Raw genomic sequence first — 18,523 nt, 5'->3', positions numbered from 1 at the left:
GACTGAACCATAACTAGTCTGTAAGTAGTCATTTCAAACCAACTTGGAGATTGTTAGTACTTTGACCGACAGAGTCTTCCTCCATTAGCTCTCAAGCCCTCCTTAGTGCATTTCCTAAATCAGAGCACATACCAGAACAGCAGGCAATGGTTTAACTCTGTAACACACCAGCCCACAGAAATGCCTTTGATACCTTCATGTGTTTCAGACTAAGGGCGACCTCCCCTTTACCAAGCTAAGTAAACACAGCAGCAAGAGGAAATGTGCCTCTGGTCAGAGTACAGGCTCATGCACACACACCTACCAAATGTGCACACTGTTGTCTGCACAAATCCAAAATACATTAAAAAGCCACAGAAGGTTTATAAATTATGTACCTGCTGCACTAAGTATTCAAAAAGAAAAAAGAAAAAAAAGAAAACAAAATCCAGGGCACAGCTAGGAAAAAAAAGAAACAGAAACAGAGACCCTCAAAATGAAAAACTGAAAGAGGGCACTAAAAGTGGCTAGACATTAAACTGTCAGGTCAGAATTAAATCCTTACATCTGTCCAGATGAACACATTAGGTCATGCTCCCAAAGTCAATCCAAAACAACACCAGCATTCTCTGGCTATCATGCTCCTCTTAATCTTTCTCTGACCAAAAACAACTTTGAAAAAGGAAACCGACAATGACAATTAAAGCCAGCCTGAGTGACATCCAACCGGAGGTGCTTTGAACAGGCATGCAAGCCTGCCAGCTTCCTCAGCCCAGGCCTTTCCTGTCCATCAGCTCCTGGTTGGATGAGAGCTACCAGTAGCAGCACTCCTTTGGGACTCCCTTATCTGAAAGTGGGAGATCTGATGTACCCCCCCCCCTCCCCAACCACCACCGCCACCACTTTGAACATGCACTCTGGGAAATTGGATGCTGAACTTGAGAGTGATGACTCCCGCAGCCCTCCCACTTTTGAATTCAGAGCTTTCTGGGCGTCAGGATGAGTGCTCGCACGTTTGAGCATGCTCACACACGTGCACACACATTTAATATGCATCTCCCCTTCTGGGGTTACTTCTTTGCTCTTAATAGCAAGTCACAGAAATGCAAAGCTGACCCCCCACAGTGTTTTAAATGCGAGCTAGAAATCTTGTGTTGTTAAGAAGACAGATGAAGTTGAAATGAGGACTCAGGCATTTGCCTCTTTTATCTCCAATAAACAGATTGGAAAAGGGAATGGATTCCACACATCTGGACCTCCCTTCCCTACCACTCTTCCCGCTGCTCTTCCCTTCTTTAGAAACCATCTTTCTCCTGCTCACTACATTTTTTCACCTTTGCAGCTTGGCTTTCTCCTGAAGGCAGATGCACACAGCCACACACACAGACATACACCCATGCTCCTCAATTGGGGACCAGTGGCACATGAAAGCAGACAGCTCTGTTCCCTATTAGCCCATTAGAATTCACAGCACCATTCAGTCCTTTAAAGCACAGCACTTTTATTATGAGCCAGAGATTAGAATCAGCATTATATCATATACTAAAGCTCCACCCCCCATGCCCAACTCTCCACGGGTGGTACACCGCATTCACTGGTGCTTTGCTGGCTGACAAGAATATCATATTGGTTGAAACAGCCAAAGCTAATTCTACGCTAACTACATTTTACTATACCACGCCACGGTACGCTGTACTACACCATGCTACACTACACACCGCCTTAGAAAGACATGCTCATTTTGTCTTGCCACTATTATTTGCAGCTTGCATGTTTATGGAACACATGGTTTCTAAAGCCACTTACAACACGGCTGCACTCAGGGGCAGTGTAAACAATGCTGTGGATGTGAATCATGTCCGATCACTCAGAGCCTGAGGCTAACTCTACACAGAGGAGCGCTCAGTCCAAACACAGGGAGGGAAGGCCATAACAAGGGGAAGGGAAGACCGCCTGATGTCTCAGGCCACATTCCAAGCCGGAAGATGAGTTGATACTCTGTCCAGTAACAAATGCAACTCATCCCGTTTAAAAATGTAGTCCAAGTTGGCAAACTCACTGCTTGCCCCTGAAATCAGAGTGAAAGGACTGTGAAGGTGATGTTCCATGTGGAGGGAGGGAGAGGGGGGTCTGTGTGTGTACTCACACACACTAATACACAAACTATCGGCAATCTCTGTGGTGCATTTGAAAAATGAATAAGGCTTTTAATATTGGTTGGCTTTTGAATAAGAGGCAGTGAGGGAGGGATCTTCTATGTCCTGGCAGGCATGTTCTTCCATATCCTGAGGAACAACAGAGAGCCTTTCAGCTGTGCTTGCTAGCTGTTCCTTTCAAAAAGACCCACATGGGCCAAACATTCACACTAAAGCGGGCAGCATAACAGGTAAGAGGGCTCTCTCTGTATAAGACCTTTGACATAAGCTTCTCTGCTGCCTTCCATGATAGCCAAGCAGTCATGACAGCTACCGAGGTCTCCAGCAGAGGGAATGGCTCACAAAGTTATGACATACTGATCAACTCGCAGGCACTCTGAGCTCATTTCACACTTGGGCTTGAGTGTGAGACTTTTAGAATCCAACTATGTGCATGTATGTTTGAGCATGTGAACTTGTACATCGCTGTTGCTTTTGGCATTAGTGGTGCTGTAAGATGGGGTAGGAGGCAAGGGCAGAGAGGAAAAATCTCCAAAAAAGCAAGAGTAGGGAGTTCTAGTATAAAGAGAGGGAACCTTGATTGAGCGACACTGGGTCGACCTCAGCCATCTCGCAGCATTCCGCACGAAGTTGCATGGGAACTGATAGAGCTGCGCAGCTCTGTGGCAGAGGCAGGACAGGGGATAAAAATATACTGAAGAAGGGGCTTGTTGAGAAAGGTGGGGGTGTAACTAACAGTGGCTGTGGGGAGGACAGTATTTGCCTACCGCCTATTGCTTGAGTGACACAGCGTGACACTAAAGCGCCTGTGTGTGTGTGTGTGTGTGTGTGTGTGCATGCGTGTGTTAGCACACAGTGCCATTAAGATCACATTACAGGTCTCAAAAGGCATTGAGTCCTGGGTTTTCAGTCAACACAGATAACATGTGGTTAGTTCAACAAGAACAGGTTTTATTGATGTGTGTATGCCAGCAGAGTGATTTGTCTTTATGCATGCTCCATAATCCAGGTAAAAAAAAATCAAAGAAGGTTGAATCAGTTCATCTGGATATGTTTATTGACAGATTTGGTTCATCAATCATCCAGACATCTTCAGTCTAAACCGACTGCAGGCATCCCCACCTTTATAAACAATACAGTTGCATAACGACCAAAACCAACGACCAATTTCATATGCAAATATGGGCGTGGCCATTAACTAGCATTTCAATGGCCATGTGTACTATTCACTTGTACATTGGGGTAACGAAACAGACGCTGGCCAAGAGAATGGCACAACACAGGAGAGCTAACACATCAGGCGAGGACTCCGCAGTCTACACCCATCTGGAGGTCAGTGGTCACTGAGGAATGCTGGTTTGAACAGGGAGTCAAAGAGGCCATCTATGTGAAGAGGGAATGACCATCCCTGAACCGGGGGGGGGGGGGCTAAGAGTACATCTGTTGCCACCTTACAATGCTGTGATTGCAAACGTCTTGATGCATGCTCAATAATCCAGGTAAGAAAATCAAAGAAGGTTGAACTGATTCAACCTTCTTTGATGTGATTGCAAACATTCCCAAATCCTCTGTGAATAGTACACATAGCCATTGAAACTCGAGTTAATGGTCACGCCCATATTTGCATATGAAACTGGTCACTGGTTTCGGTCGTTATGTCACTGTATTGTTTATAAGGGGTGGTGATACCTGCAGTCAGTTTAAACTGAAGAGGTCACTTAGATGAGTGATGAAACCTATCTGTCAATAAAGGTTGTATCCAGATGAACTGATTCAACCTTCTTTGAGCAGAGTGATTTGTGTGCCAGATGGTTATTTTGAAAGTCAGTTCTCTTCTGCAACTATATTCCTACAGCTTCCCATCTGGGATGGATGCATGTTGATTTTGCCTTCCTCTTTTGTGACACAGACCATTACCATGATCATTGTTGTGACTTTGTGAAGGAGTGTGGGCAAAGGACGAGATGATAGAATTTTCCTATCTGACAATTTGTGTTAAGTCATAAGACTCCTCTGTGATGCATGCAGCAGCTAGATGGTCCAAATACAACTCTCTCTCTGGTAAATTTGGATGTGTGAGAAGTAGACTGGTTCTGTTTAATATTCCAAAGCTTATTCTTAATTGAGGTGGATGTTAGGTGTTTTCAGACCCCATCAGAGATCATGAAGAGCATCAAGAGTGCCATTAACAGAGTATATAAATCTGTATATCAATCAGAGCAACTGAAGTTTGTACAAAAAAAAAAAAGCATTTCAAAATACTTGAGTCAATTGTTCTACCAGGGGGTCATTTTCCTGTTCCCACAGGGACAACATCCAAGTAGATGATACTGTATACTGACAGACTGACCAGCAATAAAGTGAAGGAGTTGATTTGGGCTTCATATATTAATAGAAGCTGTCTGTGAAGGGAGACATGGACCATCCCTCCTGCCTATATCAATCTCTTTCATTTATACCACCCCCGGTCTGCATAGACACGTGCCAAGACACAATTTGCACAGTCTGGGTTTACAAGATGGTGTCAGAGGGTTAGTGCTACAAAACAGAATACATTAATGTATATCTATGCTCATGTCTATCCCACCTGTAACGCATTTAGAGAAAAAGCAAAGCACTATCAGACATGACAAAGTTACAGGGTAACTAATGCAATCAATATGACAGCGCAGAGTGACAGAATGACTTTGAAATTAAGAATACAGGCAATTTATCTGGGTTACCGAAGCGGAGTTTTAGGATTTAAAGCAGTGTAGCAGTATAACCCTGGGGGGGTGAAACCCTCCAAGCTTTGAAACTCATGCAGTCTACAGATTATGAAGGGACTCTGAGATTAACTAAAATTGAGCCTAGAGGCTGAATATGCTCACAAGCACTAAGAGCACTAAGAGTGCCATTCATATGTATCATATTCATATGCCATTCTATGAGTGCATGTCTTACCTTGAGCTAGCATGTTGAACTCCAAGAACAGGGCTATGTGGTAGAGCTCCATGGCCTCCTCGGTACGTGTGCTGGCCCCCCGTCCCCCTGTCACCAGGGCCTGCACCTCCCCTAGGCTGCCTGCAGAGGGGCTGCCCCGCAGCACTAACCCCAGCTCCACCACATCTGTGTACATGCAGTGCAAGATAACACGAACATATTTCCGTGGGATGATAGACTCATCCAATACAATGCGGGTTGGTGTCTGCAGCGTGCGCTCTGTCATCTCTTCACCAGTGCGGATGCGTCTCTGTAGAAGGTTCCTGAAAAAAGGAGAGCGTGCGGAGAGCACAGCCTTATGGGCCCTCAGATCCTCATCTGGAGTGCCCGGTCCCACACTGCCTCCTGATCCCCCGGCCAAAGCGCCGGCTCCAGGTCCTCTTTCATTACAGCTCTCCACCATTTCAGAGTCTGAAGAGAAGCTGAGCAGGGCATCGTAGTAACACATGTAGTCAAACAACCCTCTCATATCTGCCTCCAGGGAATTGGGTGTGCCAAACTCCTCACTCAGCTGCACCAGCACATCTACATTCTGCAGCCTGGCATCCTCTGCCCCGCCCACTCCAAACTCCCCTGTGTACAAGTAGTGCAGCAGGGCAGAAAACATGGGCACGTCAATGCCGGCTGTCTCAATGTCCATGAGGACCTCTGCTCCATAGCCAGGGGAGGAGGATAACAGGGTCTTGAAAAAGGGGCAACGGGCAGCCAGGATGGCCCGATGAGCTGGGAAGCATGTGTCCTGGAAGATGAGGTCCACATCGGTGCAGTACTTGTGCTGATAGAGGGCAGCCAGATCCCGGTGCAGGCTGGGGGCCTCAGCCCGTGCTAGGCTAGCCTGGAAGCTCAGCTCCTTGAGGGCGGCAGTGCCCTCGTATTCCTCCACCAGAGCGTTGACATCACGAACGTCCCACCCTGACAAGAGCTCACGCATTTGGCGTGCATGGTCGGCTGATCGGCTGGACTTCCTCCGTTTGATGAACCTCCTTTTGAGTGTGGCCAGGCCGAGACTCTTCTTCTTTCTGTCCGCAGGTCGCTCATGCCCATGCTCCAGGCTATACAGTTTAGCTTCCAAGCCATAGCCCTGCTGAGAGTAGGATGAAGTTCCTGCAAAACACACACACACACACACACACACACACACACACACACACACACGAAAAAAAAAAGTCAGCCATTTCAAGGGTCTGGGATGTTTTTGAGAGCTTGACTCAGGTAGGATGTGTCTGAATGTTTAATTTGATCATGATTTTCATGATTAAATAACTAACTTCAATTTGACTTATATTTAGTCTGGAGGGCAGACAGCTAGAAACCAAATCTGCCTCTACCACCCCTGTGGTGTGACCAACTCAACCAGGCCAAGTACACACTACAATGGCCTACCTACCAAAGCCTTTGGATTCAATTCAAAATCAAATCAAAGATATCCTTTGGCCTTGTTTTTTTGTAAACAAATCTATAGCACATCAGCAGGCTAAGAACACAATTAGCTCATTGAAAACTTTGTGCTGCTCAGTACTACTCAATGAACTTGACAACATTCACATACATAGTCCCAATCAATTATACTATATAGCAATTATCTCCAGTGTAACAGCTCAAGATATACCCTCTGTCCAGACTATACCTGGGGTTAAAGTGGGCTAGCCTGTTTCATACCCCGGGTATATTGTGGGCTACTCCAGTTTATACCCCGGGGTATTATTTAGACTAGGCTATTTCATACCCCCCTAGGCCAGATTATACTCCCCACACTCAGACCCGGGGTTAAAGTAGGCTAGTCTGTTTTATACCCCGGGTATATTCTGGGCTAGTCCAGTTTATACCCCGGGGTATTATTTAGACTAGGCTATTTCATACCCCCCTAGGCCAGATTATACTCCCCACACTCAGACCCGGGGTTAAAGTAGGCTAGTCTGTTTTATACCCCGGGTATATTCTGGGCTGACAGTCCAGTTTATACCCCGGGGTATTATTTAGGCTAGGCTATTTCATGCCCTTCTAAACCAGATTATACCCAATTAATTACACAGATTTATATGAATTATCCAGATTAATACAATGTATTCCGTTGTGTCACTGATCTTGTCCTCCATTGGGGTTTGTCCTCTACGGTGTCACAGGGGCGGTCAGGAATGGTTGGGTGCTCAAGGTCATGGGGAACATCTGATGATGATGTGGCATTTGAGTAGATCTTGAGGTTGCGTGGTAGGTGTTACTTAGGATCTTGTCAGTTTTTACATTTTTTAGCTTGACACGGCCTTTGCTGAGTGACTCAACAACAGTACATGGACCAGTCCAGCGAGGCTCCAGCTTGGGTCCCATCCTGTGGATACGTCAACTGTTTCTGATGTAGACTATGGACCCTGTAATAATCTCTTTGTTGCTTTCATGGCGACGATCATAATTCTCCTTCTGACGAGACTGTGCACTGGCGATGTTGCTGGAGACTGTGGAGCAGAGGTCTTTACAAATGGTGTGAAGTGTCTGCAGAACATCAGGGCTGGCTGAGTCTGGAAGTGGTGCTTCGTCACTCTCGTCAGCAGACTTCAGGTCGATGGGCAGCTTGGCAGTGCGACCATACATCACTTCGAAGGGCATGCACTTTGTTGAGGCATGGACAGATGTATGATAAGCAAACAAAATGCCTGGAATGTATTGATCCCAATCATCGGCTTGGTCGTTGATGAGCTTACTCAATGCAGCCTTGAGTGTCCTGTTGTCGCGTTCCCTTTGGCCGTTTGACTGTGGGTGGTATGCAGAGGCTATACGGTGATCTGTCTGGAAACAGTCCATAAGCAAGTCAATAACTTTGTTTACAAATTCACGACCCTGGTCACTGATAAGGGTGTCCATACAGCCTAGTCGACATACAACAGTGTAAAGGAACTCTGCCACTGACTTTGCGCTCTTGTCTGGGATAGCTGCAGCTTCAGAGCACTTGGAGAATTGGTCAGTTATGGTGATGATGTACTTGTTACCATTTGTAGTTTCTTGAAGAGGGCCGATAATGTCAATCCCAACCAGATTCCAGATCTTGGCAGGTACAGGTATGGGGTTGAGCGACAGAGCTTCTTTGCTGACTTTGGGATTACTGATGAAACACTTGGGACAAGCCTTCACGTATTCTTGTACATCATTCTTCATGCCGCTCCAGTAATATCGCCGAGATATTTTACTGAAGGTTTTATCTTTGCCAAAGTGCCCTCCTGTAGCTGGATTGTCATGACAGGCCTTCAGAATGTTGGGCACACTGGTTTTGAAAAGAGCCTCCTTATCTCCACGGAAGAGAATTCCACCGTCAGCACAAAATGGCGCTGCTGTTTGACGAAACTGAGACTTTGTATTCACGTGATTGGCAGGATCCAGGTCATAGATATGCTGAGGATACTTTCGGACAGGGCTGGTGTAGAAGTACAAAATCTGGTTGTACAGGTTACCATCCATGATGGACTTTTGTTTGGAAAAGAAAAAAAAGATAAAATTGAATAATACACATGTAGGCACCCAAAACTTCACACTTCCCCTTGTCCTTCCTTCCTTCTTTCGGTTTGTTATTCCTACAAAAACACATTTTATCATCGTAATTATTTAATTACACGTATAACAGTTACTGGGGCAAATTGTCACATGGCCACTCCTATCTATAGTTATTAAAAATATAAAATTAAAGTATTCAAGCGCCACCCAGTCGTGCAGTTCCATGAGTACTGAGGTGCATGATAAAGCGGAGGTGTACTACATACATGCAAACTTTCAAATCTCTATGACCTTCCTAGCCTATTAGCTTTTGGCTAAATAGCAACCGTTTTTATCCCTTTTAGGCTAAAAAGCTAATAAACATTTTAACTTAAAAACATCCGAAATGACAGCAAAAACTTGCTTTTTTAACACATATATGTTTACTAGGAGCCTTCCTAACCTTGATCTACCAATCTGAAGGACATTTGTATGCATTAACGGGGGGGGGGGGGGTATAATCTGGACTAGAAGGGTATAGTCTGGCCTAGCCCAAAATATACCCCGGGGCATATTTTAGGCTAGGCCAGACTATACCCGGGTATAGTTTGGTGGGAGGTTAATCTGGCCTGCTACATCGACATGGGAAAGGGGACATGTATGTCAGCAGAAGCCCTGCCAAAGAGATCCTCTCTCTCTGCCTGCCCTTCTCTGAGCATCCATCACTGTGACCCACATAGTAATCATCCTAATTCAGTGAATCATCTTCAGCCTGGGCCAGCTCAGCTAAGCAACTCCTGAACTTAAAGCAAACCTCAAAGGTCTCAGGGGCTGAGGAAATAATCCCTTTCCATCAACAGGGCTTTCAGCTTTTAATGAGAAGACACTAAAGAACAATGTCAGAGAAGAGATTCAAGTTGGGAGAGGCATTCTCAAAACTAGGGTTCCCTTGGTACAAAAGGCAATGATTAATATCTAAATATGCCTCTGAAGCACTAAATGCTTTGGCACTGAAGGCCACGGGCAGTAATTTAACATAGTCAGTGGGCACTGTGTCAGAAATGTGCTAGTCACGTCAATTATTTAGGGCCCAACAATATACTTCCTAATATGATTTTTGATAAGCAATTTATTTCAAACATCAAATCAAAAACAGCTTAATAAATAAATCATATGGCAATATGTATGTTTAAGTGGCAAACCTAATGCAAGACAAACATCACCTGAAACCACAAATCCCGTCAAGATATAACATAACATCTTGGACACGTGGGTATTGGTACTGCTCTGGCTGTAGGCCAGCATTAGGCTTGCAGTTTTAACATAAGTAACATTGCAAACCAAGGCAGGAAATAACAACACTGCAGAAACTGGAGTGAATGTAGAGCAAATCTGTACATCATCATTCTCTCCTTCTCTGGAGTTATGCCATTAAGTGGTAAAACGGTGTAATTACAACAAGAAGCCAATGAACACAAGGACACACATTTCTTATCCATTCCATCTTTCAAAATTTTTTTTGTCAATCTGTTAATTCTGACCATTCATAAAACCGATTAGGGAGAGAAAAGGGATGCTAAATGCATTGCTTCTTCACGTGGTAGTGTCACTTCTGGCATCAAGTGGCACGAGAACATTTACCCTCCTTCACAGAGGTATGTGTCTTATACACCATTAGTTGTCAGAGAAACAGCTTAACCTGACATGCTGCAATTGCTAGTGTGGCTATGTCGGACCCCTGTTGTGCCTCAATACAAACTGAGATGGCACACCATTAGGGCACGGTGGTTTCTGGCTGCGCAAGCTGTCACACGAATTACCCAGGAGGTGGCACACACACACACAACGTTGAGGACAATTTGCCTCCAAATTGAGAATTAATGCTGTTGTGGTAGCTGCGTTTTTTTTCCCTCTCACTTGCCTGGAAGCATTAAACGAGGACTATGTCACTGATGCCGTATCATGCTTCACTAATATTAACCAGTCGCACCCGAGACAACTGCATTCTAAAACATTTGAATGGAAAAATATGTTCAGTGCCAAATAATGATGACCAAAAAAAATAAATAAAATAAAACAAAGAAAAAAAACAAAACAGTGATGACAACAGTGTGTCCCTTGGAGCACATCCGGATCCATTCGATATTTCATCTGTGTAAAAGTGAATGGATCTTTTGGATCCTGTCTGCACTGTACTTAAAACATGCTGAATATGTTAAGTATAGATGACACGGTGAAACCATGACACCATTGAATGGCTTGCTAAATTTTTTTTAAAAGACATGCCAACAGTCATGGTGAGGAAGTTGTGTCATCTCCCCTGTCTGTATTGTGGCTCACTAGAAATTTACATTTTTTTCAACAGGCCTAGACACATAATGGATTTCATCCCTCTTACCACTTCTGTTTACATCTTTAAAAATAGATACAATGTCAGCAATTGATACTGCCATGATAGCATAAGGTAGGAGGACAGCAATGGACATAGTCGCCACAGACGTTCATGAAAGGGCGACATTTAATTATGCTAAACTAAGTAATCTGAGTGATTTCTTAATCTTTTAATTGCAACTTGAAAGCAGTCTAAGAGACATAATTGTGGGATTGTATGAAGCAAAATAGTTCAATAACACCGCTGGATGTACTAAGAGGCCATCTTTTTACACCTTTATGCATTTTTCTGCAATGGTGAAATGTGGAATGTTCTGGAATCGAGCATTTGCGTATCAAAATGACACACCACTTTATACGTTTCTTTAGCTCAGGGGCCCTCTTTGGACAGACCTACTCCAAAGCAGAACAAATTCTTAGGCAACCACTCAAAACAGCCATCAATAACTTTTGAGGCATCCAATGAACTCTAATGAATGAGAAATTGGTGCTGGGAGCCTGAATTTGGAATTAATGGATGGCTGGATGCACGATTGAGCAGTTCCTTGTAAAAAGTGCCAGAGAAAATAAAAAACTAATGGAGGACAGCTTGAACACTTCCTGTCAAGCAAAAACCAGACACTCATTTTTGAATGGAAATGGGGGGGGATCTGTTCGACTGATAGTGATTATTGCAAAATGAAGACATTTTATCATCTACTAACTGAAAATACAGAATCATAAATAATTAGGGTTGACTTAATTATGCAGCTGGTGACATGACACCGAGTTAAATCATAGTTTAGGAATATACTGATTAGGCTTGTGCTAATTAGCGATCGGATCGCATATCGACGATTGAAGGGATGATTGACGACTGGTTTTTCCCACGCCAATATTAAGGCGATTTTAACTAAGTTACTGGCAGAACTAAAACGTTATAAAATAATCTCTAGAATCTGCACCCTACTGTGCATTTAGCGATGTTTCTGGTGGAGTGGCATGTCCACCCACTGAGCCCCGTTGGTCAGCACGAGTGACGAGTGAATTTTAAATCCTTAATTACAAACCAGTTTGCCGTCTCTTTTCCATCGATCTGACACCCTGCATCTCTGTTCTCCATATGCCTGCACACCAAAGCTTTGCTCGGCGCTCCATAAGAGTAGTTGATGTCAATGCTAAACGGAACATGATGCTGTGATATTCTCACACCAAGCACAGACATACAAACTTTAGAAGGAAGCTGTTGTTTGAATAGAGACATTGCTATTCAATAGATTTTTTAATGTTTAAATATATATATATATATTTTGGATTTTTTTCCTTCCTTTTTCTCCCCAATTGTATCTGGCCAATTACCCCACTCTTCCAAGCCGTCCTGGTCGCTGCTCCACCCCCTCTGCCGATCCGGGGAGGGCTGCACAGACTACCACATGCCTCCTCCAATACATGTGGAGTTGCCCGCCGTTTCTTTCTTTTCACCTGACATTAAGGAGTTTCGCCAGGGGGACTTAGCGCGTGGGAGGATCATGCTACCCCCTCCCCCCCAGAACAGGTGCCCCGACCGACCAGAGGAGGCGCTAGTGCAGTGACCAAGAGACACATCCACATCTGGCTTCCCACCTGCAGACACGGCCAATTGTGTCTGTAGGGACACCCAACCAAGCTGGCAGTAACATGGGGATTCGATCCAATGATCTCAGTGTTGGTAGGCAACGGAATAGACCGCCATGCTACCCGGATGCCCATGTTTAAATATTTTAAATAAAATGTTCACACTCTTTTATAAATGTTTACTCACGTAACTTTGACTGTATTACTTGCCGAAAGCTTAAAGTGATACTGACATCAAAATCTGAAAATTCCTATTGATAGGCTATGTTCCGAGTTGGAATGTGACCACAGAGAAATTCAGTGGCGAAATTCAGTACCAAGTTGGAATGTGACCACGGAGAAATTGTGCCCGTGGATACGTAGACGCCAGTCAATTTGCATATAGGGTTACACAGCCCTCTATACTACGTATGACAGCTGTGGATAACTGGATCCATATCAAACGTCACCGCGCTACCACTCATGTTTAAAACCCTAAAATAAATACTTTATATCCACGTACGTGTGTGTTATTGTTGTTCGTAACAGATTTTGAGTTATGAAGTCAAAATACTCACCGAATTGTGATACTGATCGACGTTTATCGGTCAGTTATCATGTTGGCGGACATGAGTGGTAGCGGTAGCGCGGTGACGTCAGGAAGACAGTAGCCAATAGCTTTGAATTCATAAAACCACACCTATTTTCAGTTATGATTCAATGTCCAATGTTAAAAAATGTGTTCAGAAAGGGCATGTCAATCTCTCTTTAAAGAGTCGATTATTTCAAAGCTTCGTCAAGACAGTGAGCCACGCTCACGATGATTCAACAGCTTCAATCCTAACTGAATTCTAAAGTCAATAATAATTTTTTTTAAAATGCCACCTCCCCTCCCGCTACCCCCTGGCAATCTTGAGTAGCCACGATTAGACGATACGAAAATAAAAAACAATTGCCCCACCCTAATACCTATGAAAGTCTGCTGGGTCTGTGCATTTCCCCCCAAACGGGGGGAGCACGAGTGCGGATAGCTGGATCCATTGGCACCCATCCTCAGTTCTCTTCACTTGCTGTTTGGGGGTCCCCCCTCCTGCTGAGTCATTCTGCCCAGGCAACGTATTCCTCAATCCTCAGCCGCCAGCGCAGTGGCTCACACAACTGGTCTTCTGAAGCGTCCTCAGAGCTCTGAGCCCAGCCTCCCATACCTGAAAGGAAGAAGATGAAAGAGGCAAGGTTTAAAAAAGAACCAGGAGAGAGGGAGGTGTTAGTTACTGAGTGACTGGATTTTAAATGTTGCTGAGTAACTGCTCACAGGGATTAAGAAGATGATGAGATCAGTTTGTTTGGACTCTGTCACTGATAATGAACGGCCAGGGGGCATTGGTGACGGGAAACTGAACGGAAGGATCTATTACTATCTATCCCATTGTTTCAGCCAGGGTCCAAAATTAACACTTGCCAAATGCTGGTAAATTTAGCCTTTGGTGAGTAAATTATGGAGAACACCCACCACTATGGCTGCTAAAAAAAAAGAATTTCCTACACACACTGAAGAAAGCTGCTAGTTTGCCATCACTTCAATCTGCTAGATCTGCCGTGCTGCGTATGTCATGCGTAGTATGTAATTGTATCAGCAATCAAACCGCGTGATTTTTTTGTGTGACAGCATTTGAGGTACTCGTCATCTGGGCAGTTGAAACAAACCTAGCTAAGTGGATATTAGCATGTGACAAGAAGAAGGAAAATCACTTTGAGAGCGAACTGTCTAAAGAAGACTGAACATGCTACTACAGAATTAAAAACATTAATATGAACTATGACTCTGAACTTATTAATGTTACTTATTTTTACCAATTCCTCTTTAATTGTTATATTCTCAAACTCCTTAATACATTATCCTTCTTGCACTTAAAGGTGAGTACCACTGAATTTATTAATTCAAATGTGTTACACTTTAGTGTTTAAACAGTTGAATTAATATTTCTGTAAACAGTTAGTGTTACTACTGTCATTACAGCACACTACTGTGATACTGATTGAGAATGGCATGTGAGACCAAGAGGGCATAGTAAATAGTAATAATAGCAAATTACAATAGTTAAAAGCAATTTATTTATTTACTGGTTGGTAAAAAAAATCTGCCTGGCCAGTAAATTTTTTCATATACCAGCCACTTTGGCAGGTAAGCCAAAAACTTAATTTTTGGACCCTGGTTTCAGCCACACTGATTTCCAAACATGCGCCATAGCCTCCCCGACATTTTTAGGCATCTAAAGTTTTAGTCAGGGATTCTGCGGTGTCATTCCTCATTTGAGGAGTGTGCGTTCAGGCTACAACAATACTCTACGGTGACTTAAGCTAACATAGACTTCCTCTGCCTGGCCCTCAGGAAACGCTGACTAGCAAGCAACAACAAATCTAATGCAGCTGTATGGTCATCCTAGCTGGGAGTCAAGACCCGGCGGCACAACTCCTCTGCCTTACTCCCAGACCAACCTCCATCTAGCACTTCTTACTGAGCTCCAGTCTGACCCTGAAATGTACTGCCACCTTCCCGTTTACCTCAACTATTTCAAACCTGCTTTATTCTGACACAGTGCCATTGCCTTTGACACAATGATTCAACAACTTTGGTCATAGAAATGTTAACTACCTGTATGAGCGCTCGGCCAGGTTAACCTTGGTTTAACTTGCCGTTTTGAGTTGTGATTTGTAATTCAGTTATTTCCCAAAGTAAATGTCCATACCAAAAACAGTCACACACACGTGTACACACACAAACACACATCTACAGACACGCATTGCGTCTCTCTCCTCTGGGAGGCCAAACGGAAAGCCAGAGTGTGATCGGAGATCTGCTTTATCTCAGACTGCTTTTTCCCTGCCCTCCATACTCATAAATCACCGTCTGCCCCTGTAGAAGAGCACTCTGAGCAGTGGTGGTTTTCCATAGAGCCAAGGTTTCTATGGAAAACCACCGCCTCTTACTCCAAACACAGACACACATGCACATATACAAGCATAAATACGCATGCACATGCACATAGAGGAATACGCTACACTCCAATAAAAAAATGTTGGCGGATCTTTATTTCGTTAGACTGGCATAAATAAGCAAGTCTTCACTGGGGTTTCATTTCGACTAAATTAGAAATTGAATTTGAATATGTACGATAGAGGAGTAAGCCCATGAGATGTGCCGACTTGTTTACAAAAAAAGGGGGGGTAGGGGGCGTTGGGTTGGGGGGGTGTCCTCAAAGGAGCAAAGAAGAGGAAGAACAATACAATACAGCCATCACATCAGCTGAACAATACACTGAATCTCAGTTATGCAGAATCATGGCTAAAGCACATTCAAATGAGTGAACCAAATTTAACTTCAGCTGCAGTGCAGACTTCTGAAAGCATAATTTAGGACAGCTATTTCCTTGAGACCTAAGCAGCACTCATGCTGTTCAAAAAGAGGCATCCAAAGTAATCTACCCAAAGCTGAGTAATAAGAGGCATTTCTGTGGGTTGGACTAAAACAGCGTGCAAGACTGTTGGGTTAAGGGCGAGAGCAAAGGAGGGCAGTGCCACAGACTGAGGTAGGGGGGTGGGGTGTGTGTGTGTGTGGGGGGGGGGGGGGGCTAGCTGGAGTATGTGTCGCTAATAAGAGGTGACAGCAGAAAGGCTCTGTGTCTCGACATTCCCTACCCCCACCTATCTTCCTCTTTCTACACAACACACACAAACATACACAGCCTTCAAAATGCTTACCTCGCCTCAGTCAGCTGGATCATTGTATTTAAATCAGACACTGAGAGGGGGTATAACAGACAGACTTCCAGCCTCCAGTGGCATATTACCATGAAAAAAAAAATTCTTGGCACAGGAGCAGGACCAATGTATAATTCAAATGACAGTCAAGTGACTCAATCAATCATTTATATGGATTTCTTCATCACAGCTAGAGGAAAGGGAATAGGTAGGAATCTGGAGTCTTTTTTTACATCCGCTTTGTTAAAATGTCAGTCAAACCCTCCTATTCCGGTGCAGACCTTATCAGAACAGCACTGCTGCCCATCAAACTACACCCCAGATCAGCTGAGTAAATGCACATGGACAACCATTTGCATCAGTGAGATAAAAGTAATGAAGATGGGATGATCTATCAGGACTTCTTCACTCAAAATAGATGAAAAGAAATATTTGGCTACCAAACCACTCAATTACGGTAAACAGTTCACTGCTAGTCTCAGTGTTGCTGTGTGTGCAGTGGTTAATGACTCTAAAAAGCAACAGTGCTCCAAGCCTTTTTTAATCATGTGCACCTCATTTACACAGACACACGCTTCCATGCTCATACACTTAAAAAAAAAACCCAGTGCACTGAGGAGTTCTCTCGACCCAGGGCGAGTCCCCTGAAAGAAATGACGATGAAATCACCTTCTTTCTCAGTGCTCTTTGTTATGGACAGTGACACAGTCCATAATCTTTTTAGCAAGAGCAATTGGTATGCTTACTGTCAGAATAAATGGCTGAGTCAATGAGCAGTAGCAGCAGAAATAGTAATATGTTCTCACAATGTCCCCGCCCTAAAATGACAGACACTTATATGCACCTTCAAAGAAGGTTGAATCAGTTCATCTGGATACAACGTTTATTCTGTCAATAAATGTTGTATCCAGATGAACGGATTCAACTTCTCTGATTGTCTTACCTGGTTTATTGAGCATGCATGAAGAGACTTATATGCACCCTTATATTTTGAATTCTGCTGTGCTGCATTTCAATAAGATGCTGGGCTCACTTACTTTACAAGTTTAAATATGAGGGGAGAGAAAGATTATTGCTCTTTAGGCAAATACATCAAGTCTGATCCACAATACAACAAAATGCAATAATTAATATTAACAACAGATAAAAAAATAAAACCATTAGTTATTTGAGACCTAAACACGTTCTATAATCACCAGGTGGTGATAAATATGCAGAACGAGAAAACTTGAAAACACTCATTTGTTAACATCCCAGAGTTTCTGCTGACATAGAAGCTGTAAACTGACCAGTTGGCAGAGAGTCTGTAATTATTTGCTTTGCTATCCAACTTGGACAGCAGCAGTGTCTGAGGTCACTTTCATATCCTGTATGACTCTGGACATAATCTGAACACAATCAAAAGCTTCTTGAAAAGGCTGAATGCAGTGGGAATCAGAAACCATGACATTCAAACCCTTGAAGTGACCTCCAAGTTATTGATGTTTGTCTGCACACATCCCACAGCATGCTGTAAGGCTGGATCACGGACAGAGACAACACAATATCTAAAATGATAATGATGTCATCATTTGTCTGAGCAGTTTTTCGGGGAGAAAACACAGAGGCAGAGCAGGCAGCTTACCTCTGCAATGCTCTTGCCAATCAGGCCAATCAGCCTCACAGTGCATCCAGGCATTCAACCGATTACAAGCTCTGCCAGGAGAGCTGCAGGAAATGATCAGAATACACCAGAAACCAGCAAAACACCAAAATGACAAAGACAGACACAGGAAACAAAAGTGTGAATGTCACCATGATGACTCATAGTGGGGCCTCTGGATAACCCTGTGTCTGCCAACAATGTTAACTGTAGTGCTGTATTTGACATTTTACTCTGTAACTAATGATGGAGCAATTATCAGCCTGAGCTTTATTGAATTTTCATTTACTGTGTGTGTTTTTTTTAATTCAGGTCAAGTCCCATTGAGATAAAAATCTATTTTGCAAGGGAGACCTGAGCTTAATATTTCTCGTTCTGAAGACCATTATACACTAGCAACGCTGTGGAGATTTATACAGTAATATTGATAACCATTAAAGCCAATTCTTAAATCATGACAGCTAGGGTCATCTACAAATTTTGCGGAAGCCGTCATTCATTATGTGTAAATATCAACCCAATGCTTAAATCAACGCATCAACAGTGCAAAGCTACCTCCGCTCTAAACGGTCCCAGAGTATTA

The 18,523-nt window shown here is 43.6% G+C and overlaps 1 protein-coding gene across 1 annotated transcript in view; it reads right to left on the bottom strand.

The window, feature by feature from the left end:
* btbd7 (BTB (POZ) domain containing 7) overlaps positions 1–18,523 on the bottom strand; it is a 28,043-nt gene that overhangs the window by 7,771 nt on the left and 1,749 nt on the right. Inside the window, exons 2-3 of the mRNA XM_056295858.1 lie at positions 13,509–13,744; positions 5,079–6,221 (exon numbers count right to left, since the gene is read on the bottom strand). Of these exons, the coding sequence (XP_056151833.1) occupies positions 5,079–6,221; positions 13,509–13,590 (1,225 nt within the window). The 5' untranslated portion in view covers positions 13,591–13,744. The remainder of the gene's footprint in view (positions 1–5,078; positions 6,222–13,508; positions 13,745–18,523) is intronic.

This window comes from Lampris incognitus, chromosome 16 (genome assembly GCF_029633865.1).
Source record: "Lampris incognitus isolate fLamInc1 chromosome 16, fLamInc1.hap2, whole genome shotgun sequence".
In the NCBI taxonomy this organism is placed as follows: Eukaryota; Metazoa; Chordata; class Actinopteri; order Lampriformes; family Lampridae; genus Lampris; species Lampris incognitus.
Note: the sequence above shows the minus strand (reverse complement) of the source record. Positions and strands in the feature narration are given on the sequence as shown.